The 7,500-nt window shown below is 45.7% G+C and overlaps 1 protein-coding gene across 3 annotated transcripts in view; it reads right to left on the bottom strand.

The window, feature by feature from the left end:
• Positions 1-1,069: 1,069 nt before the first annotated feature.
• LOC307269272 (motile sperm domain-containing protein 1-like) overlaps positions 1,070-7,500 on the bottom strand; it is a 16,836-nt gene continuing 10,405 nt past the window's right edge. The window contains exons 1-8 of one of the 3 annotated variants that reach the window (XM_080052188.1): positions 6,728-6,773; positions 5,278-5,397; positions 4,786-4,950; positions 4,215-4,290; positions 2,876-3,031; positions 2,596-2,666; positions 1,968-2,123; positions 1,070-1,385 (exon numbers count right to left, since the gene is read on the bottom strand). In XM_080052188.1, the coding sequence (XP_079908314.1) occupies positions 1,357-1,385; positions 1,968-2,123; positions 2,596-2,666; positions 2,876-3,031; positions 4,215-4,290; positions 4,786-4,950; positions 5,278-5,317 (693 nt within the window). In that variant the 5' untranslated portion in view covers positions 5,318-5,397; positions 6,728-6,773 and the 3' untranslated portion in view covers positions 1,070-1,356. Of the gene's footprint in view, positions 1,386-1,967; positions 2,124-2,595; positions 2,667-2,875; positions 3,032-4,214; positions 4,291-4,785; positions 4,951-5,277; positions 5,398-6,727; positions 6,774-7,500 lie in introns of those variants that run through there. The other 2 variants (XM_080052190.1, XM_080052189.1) reach the window with 2 other exon arrangements.

Genomic DNA, 7,500 nt, shown 5'->3' with positions numbered 1-7,500 from the left:
GACACAGAGACACACTCACACACACACGCACACACACACAGTGACACAGTGACACACACACACACAGTGACACAGAGACACACACACACACAGTGACACACACACACACAGTGACACAGAGACACACACACATACAGTGACACACACACACAGTGACACAGAGACACACACACATACAGTGACACACACACATACAGTGACACACACACATACAGTAACACACACACATACAGTGACACACACACAGTGACACACACACTAAATAACACACACTGAGACACATCTAGACGTTGGATAAGTCCATGGTTAAATAGTTAAAACCAACTGAGACGGTTTCAGAATCATTTTAAAGTTCCTCACAGGAGGTTGAGTTAAGAATACACTTGATCAGTTTTTGCTATTTTAGGGAAAGTGTTGATGCTTCTGTTTGTTTCTAATGGAATATGAATAAAGTTAATTCAAATGAACATCTGGAGTCAGAGTGAGTTTGTCTGTTCATTCTATTTCTATTTTAATGTTAAAGGTGTAGTCAGTGATTCTGGAGAACGCTTGTTGTTAAAATCAGTGAATATCTCCTCATGATCCGCTACCTGTCTGTACTGTGTGTGTGTGTGTGTGTGTGAGTGTGTGTGTGTGTGTGTGTGTGTGTGTGTGTGTGTGTGTGTGTGTGTGTGTGTGTGTGTGTGTATGCAGGCCTAGGCTCTGTAAACTGGCATGTAAACAAAGGGTCCACTGTAGATAGCAACCAGCCAGTTTACAGAGCCTAGGCTGTGTGTTAACTGGACACACACACAGTACAGACAGGTAGACAGACAGGTAATGGATCATGAGGAGATATTCACTGATTTTGACAACAAGCGTTCTCCAGAATCACTGACTGCACCTTTACCTGCTGAACTCCTACGTACATAAACACACACACACACACACACACACACACACACACACACACACACACACACACACACACACACACACACACACACACACACACACACACACACACACACACACACACACACACACAGAACAAACTTAACATTTCATTGCAGTTTGACAGAATTCTTTATTCAGACATGAGAGCGCTTTACAGACGATTTCTAAAAGCAGAAATGTTCCTGGAATCAAACAGCTGTCGGAATGTGTGAGTGTGTGTGTGTGTGTGTGTGTGTGTGTGTGTGTGTGTGTGTGTGTGTGTGTGTGTGTGTGTGTGTGTGTGTGTGTGTGTGTGTGTGTGTGTGTGTGTGTGTGTGTGTGTGTGTGTGTGTGTGTGTCTGTGTGTGTGTGTGTGTGTGTGTGTTCAGTTCAAAGATCGGTCGTTCTCATTGTCGCTCAAACAGGTGACGTCACCGTAGGTTACCGTAGAAACACCATGGTGAGAAGACCTGAGAGAGAGAGACAGGTGTTACAGTGTGTGTGTGTGTGTGTGTGTGTGTGTGTGTGTGTGTGTGTGTGTGTGTGTGTGTGTGTGTGTGTGTCTCTGTGTGTGTACTTGTATAGGAATCTTTTTGAGAACCAATTTGAGTTTTAGACCTTAAGAGTGAGGACATTTTGTCTGGTTCTCCCTTTGGGACAGGCCTTTAAAGGGCTGTTTGAGGGTTAACACTAGGTTTTAAGGACAGGCCTTTAAAGGGCTGTTTGAGGGTTAACACTAGGTTTTAAGGACAGGCCTTTAAAGGGCTGTTTGAGGGTTAACACTGGGTTTTAAGGACTTTAAAGGGCTGTTTGAGGGTTAACACTAGGTTTTAAGGTTCAGGTATGAATTAGGTTTATGTTAGGGTTAGTGTAAGGGTTGGGGTTAGGCATTTAGTTTGGATGGTTAGGGTAAGGGGCTAGGGAATGCATTATGTCAATGAGTGTCCTCACAAAGATAGGAGTAAGGATGTGTGTGTGTGTGTGTGTGTGTGTGTGTGTGTGTGTGTGTGTGTGTGTGTGTGTGTGTGTGTGTGTGTGTGTGTGTGTGTTACCCAGTGTGTATGCAGAGACCAGCTTCTGATTGGTTGAGACGTGGAGGCAGCGTGGAACCATCGAGCTGCTGTCTGTGTGCAGGGGGAGCATCAGGACCGCAACACACAGGGACGCAACCAACACACACACAACCCACTGAGACACACTACGCACTGCTACACACACACACACACAGACAGACACACACACAGACAGACAGACAGACACACAGTTTAACAGATCTGTACAATGCAAAAATAAATAAAACATTAAAACAACAATAAAATACACTTGATAAAAAAACATTAAAAAAATATATAAAACATATAATTAATTCAAAATTAGAATAGTGGGATTAATTTGCCTGCGAGTTCAATATAAATTGGTTGATTGTGTGTAAACATGTTTCACACACACGCACACACACACACACACACACACACACACACACACACACACACACACACACACACACACACACACACACACACACACACACACACACACACACACACACACACACACACACACACACACACACACACACACACACACACACACACACACACACACACACACACACACACACACACACACACACACACACACACACACACACACACAGTTTGAACAGGTGTGTAAACCTACCTGTGCCTGTGGGCGGCTGCAGGTGTGTCAGTGTGGGCTGCAGTAGTGGAGACAGCACCCTCTGCTGGAGGCTGCAGACAAGTATAGATGGATTTCAGAAATATACCAAAAAATAATAATTTAAATAAATAAAAAAATATGTTAAAAAAAAAAAAAAAAAAAAAAAAAAAAAAATTTAAATAGGGTTATTATAATTATAATAACTGTTAAAAAAATTAAATAACACTTAACAAAAAAATTATAAAAAATAAATAATAATAATAGACTAATAAACTCCTACCTGCTTCCAGCCTTGCTCCTCCTGTCTAGTCCTTCGCTCTGCTTCAGCTCGGCCCAGACCCCCCGGCCCCCCCTCCGCCCCCCCCCTCTCACGTCTAGGCGGAACTGATCTCTGCGGCCCCAGTGCCGCGGGGACACATCCAGGTGTCGCACCACCCTGACAGGAAGGAGGGGGACAAATTAGAAATACTCCCTGCGTTCCGAATCGCATACTGTCTACTATATAGTACGGTAAAAAAAAGATTTAGGATGTCCTGATTCTTGTGGCCAGATTTAGGATGGTTAGAAGTACCCGGATGTCCTACTTCATGCAGCCAAGATTGTTAGTGTTGAAAACTGCATCCTATTTGGAGCGATTCTGACCCACAATCCAGTGCGCACGTGAAGTGACGTCACATCGACGAAGCCTCCATATGAAAAATAAACGGGGATGCGCCGGATATAAAAGCAAGAGGCAAGATCAAGGCGCAATGTTATGATGAAATAAGAGAGTAAAGTATGTCCCAATAGTATGCCTACTGCATCCTAACTAGATTATTTTTATCGTCAGATGTAGTATGTAGAATAGAAAAAAGAAAGAGGAGGAGATTCGGAACGCAGGGATATATTAGATATTAAAGGTGCTCTGAGGAACTTTCAGTATGTGTTAAATCTAGCGGCCCCCTTTGCAAAGAATGCTATTTTTATATAGTTTTTCTTAATGCCTTTGTCATGGGTATACGCTCACCCAGGAACAACAGCAGGCGTGGTAAAAACACTACCGCTTTTGTCCAAAGGGGGGCGCTAGAGTTAACACACACTGAAAGTTCCTTGGAGCACCTTTAAGAAAGAGGATAAGTATTAACCAAGCCCCAACCTCAGCGATTTTTACCAGCATCCAATAAGGAAGTGACCTACAACTGTAGTAACCGGAAATGCCACTAGGGGGGTGGTACCAAGACCGAGCAGTTTTTCTTTGACTCACTTGTTAAACAGGCCGTTTTCAAAGTCTTATTAAACTTATTAAATTTACAGCCTGGTCCACAAAACCATTTTAGTCTGTATGTTTAGGTCATATCTCCATGACAACACTGAGGGGGGTGAATTTTTTCGGACCACGCTAGTTTTTATTTTGTCGGAGGTTAAAATGTATTGGTGCGATCTCTTGAGTGACAGCTCTCCGCCCGTTGTCCCTCACTTTGCCTCGGAGGTATCTCAGCTATCTCCCTCCCCCTCACAAAATGGCGACGCGCACAAACCAGGATTATTGGATGCCGTGTGAATAACTGAGGTCAGCCCGGATGCTACATCCATATTATTTACTATCTATGGTAATAAGGAAGTGAAGTTCTTGTACTTACAGATCTACGCAGGACTTGGCTCTCACACTGCCCTCTGCCTCCACCACTCTGTAGAGAGAAGGAGCAGTACACAACACTGAGAGGGAGAGAGAGGGGGGAGGGGGGGGAGAGAGAGAGAGGGGGGGAGGGGGAGGGGGGAGGGGAGAGAGGGAGAGGGGGGGAGGGAGGAGGGGGGAGAGAGAGGGAGAGAGAGGGAGAGGGGGGAGGGGAAGGGAGGGGAGAGAGAGAGAGGGGGGGAGGGGGAGGGAGGGGGGAGAGAGAGAGAGAGGGAGAGAGAGAGAGAGAGACAGAGAGAGAGGGGAGAGAGAGAGACAGAGAGAGAGAGAGGGGGGGGGAAGAGAGAGAGAGACAGAGAGAGAGAGAGAGAGAGACATGCACACACACAAGCACACAGTTATTTGCTATTTTGATAGTCGATAAAGTTATCCATCATTGAAAGAGACAGACAGACAGACAGACAGACAGACAGACAGACAGACAGACAGACAGACAGACAGACAGACAGATAGACATACAGACAGACAGACAGACAGACACACACACACACACAGACAGACAGACAGATACCCACTCTTAAACGTCAGGGTGAAGGTGTAGGGGTTGTAGAGGGTTAACACTCTGCGGTGTGAGTCCCTCTGCTCAGAGTAAAACACTAGTTCAGATGGAAAGAGGAAGACAGGCAGAGAGGGCCCCGTCTCGCTGCTACTGGCCTGTCTGTCTCTCTGAGCCCCTCCCACTATATTAGACACACAGAGAGAGAGACAGAGAGAGGGAGAGAGAGGGGGAGAGAGAGAGGGGGAGAGAGGGGGGGACATAGTGGGAGAGAGAGGGAGAGAGATAGAGGGGGGGAGAGAGAGAGGTGGAGAGAGGGGGGGACAGAGAGGGACAGAGACAGAGAGAGAGAGAGAGAGGGGGAGAGAGACAACATTTCATTAAATAAACTTTACTGTTATTAAAACTCAAGCTTCTTCATCTTTGCTATGGTCATAAGACAGACAGACAGACAGACAGACAGACAGACAGACAGACAGACAGACAGACAGACAGACAGACAGGTACTGACTCTTGGCCCCTCCCTCCTCTTGGCTCTCCTGTCTCCTCATTGGTGCAGCCTCCCACACTCTGCCATGATCCCAGCTCTGTCATTGGTCGCTTGGGCCGCGTGCTGTCACAGCATCCTCACCTGCCAAAGACAGAATATAATTAAAGATGGAGTCAGTGATTCTTGAGAATTATTGTTGACAAATTAGTTTCTGGGTCAAATCAGTGAATATCTCCCTATCCGGTACGCAAGATCAGATCACACATGTGCAACGCCGGAACATCCACGCATATAGCCGCCGTACAGCTTTAATGCAACCCGATCTCACGCCGAGGCGTCACTTCCAGACGCATGGACCGGCGGCTGTATTTCACGCCTTGCCTGACCAGGGCGGCTGTATTACACGCGCACCTCCGTAGTCAAGATGGCGGCCGCGGTTTTCCGTCAATGTTTTATCTATATTATAACCTCTCCCTGTCCCCTTGCCCTAACCCTAACCACCGAGGGGGCTGCAGCTAGATAGTACGTGCTATTCCTGGGAGAACATGTCGGCCCCTGTTGGTGCTATTCCTCCGTTAATTTAGACTATTCCTCCGTTCATTTGGACGGCGGGAGGTGCGCGTGTGTAATAGAGCCGCCCTGGTCAGGCAAGGCGTGAAATAGAGCCGCCGGTCCATGCGTCTGGAAGTGACGCCTCGGCGTGATACCAGGTTGTTTAATGTGTAGCTTCTGTCGCCCCCATGAGGAATTCTGAGTAATTACAACAACACTGTCGGTGCATGAGGTAAAGCCTTCAGTGATGGCTCATAGGCTTAATCAACTTTGTGTCAACTAATTAAGCTTGAATGTAACCAAGATTCATTAATATGACAAAGGATATTTAAACACATGAGTCCATAGTGAACAGTCATTTGCATTATAAACAGTTTTATATGTGATTAGTTGTTGATTAAACACACAAAGACACTAAGACGGACTTTGCCTTGGCTCCTCTCGGGCAGGTGTTGCTCCGAAAGTTGTGACCCATCAGAATGTGTGACTCTACAGGGATCAACCCAGTCTCATGGTGAAATATGGCGATGTGAAAACCTTGGTCCAAAGCGCAAATCGTGTCCTGTTGACCAACGTAACTATTAAAACATGTCAGTGTGAGACTGGGTTGTTATAGGCCTACACACACTGCAGTCTGTTGAAATGAGTTAATAAACCAGCGCCCTCTGGCCCGGTCACACATTCTGAAGGGTCACAGCTTTCGGTGCAACACCTAAACATCGCTGCTAATCTGAACGAGCCTCCTGTCTTCGCTAAACGCTACTGCTGCGTCACATAAACGGTCAAATGACGCGAACCTGACGCAACAGAAAACATCAGCAGCATCTGGAAACGTTCACAGACTGAAAACGTATCGGTAAATGACGTCAGACGGGCTTTTATCCCGCGAAAAGTGTCCGTTTGTGTGTGCACTACTCACCCGCAGACCTCTACTTCCTCGACAAGCTGTTGCTGTCAGATAGGCCGCGCCCCCTCTGGAGCGATCAGCCAATGAGCGCGAAGGACGAGGTAATGGAGGCCTCCTATTGGATGTCAGTCACGTCAGTCACTTTCTGTCTGTTTACATCGGAGTGACAGCTGACACTGATGGAACATTTCAGATCGAAAACAAATAATCATTTTTTATAATTAATTTATTATGTCTGTGTGTGTGTGTGCTTTGTAGAACGATGCAGGCATGTCAGCATATACAGATGTTCAGTGTTTATGAGTGTGTGTGTGTGTGTGTGTGTGTGTGTGTGTGTGTGTGTGTGTGTGTGTGTGTGTGTGTGTGTGTGTGTGTGTGTGTGTGTGTGTCTGTGTGTGACCCTCATTTAAAATGATGTTGAGTCAAACAGATGCAAAGCTAAAATAACAACACAAACACAACATACAATACAAACACATCAAACACACAACAAGCTGATAAAGAGACAAACCCATTGAAACATTTAGACAGATTTAGAATGGCTGCTATTAAAATGAAATGGGTGAAAGTACATTGTAGCCTAATTAAAACAGCTACAGGTAGAGTTTGGCGGATAATTTGTCTACATGTATAAAGTTATGTATATTTATCCATAAACTCTCATACTCTGTGTTGTTAGACCATATTAAGGACATCATGTACGGATCTCTGTACTGGACATTTCACTTTTTGCAACTTAAAACTGCAAACAGATGGACCCTGAAAGCAGACAGACAGACAGACAG

This window comes from Ammodytes marinus (genome assembly GCF_949987685.1).
Source record: "Ammodytes marinus genome assembly, chromosome: 23".
NCBI lineage: Eukaryota > Metazoa > Chordata > Actinopteri > Uranoscopiformes > Ammodytidae > Ammodytes > Ammodytes marinus.
Note: the sequence above shows the minus strand (reverse complement) of the source record. Positions and strands in the feature narration are given on the sequence as shown.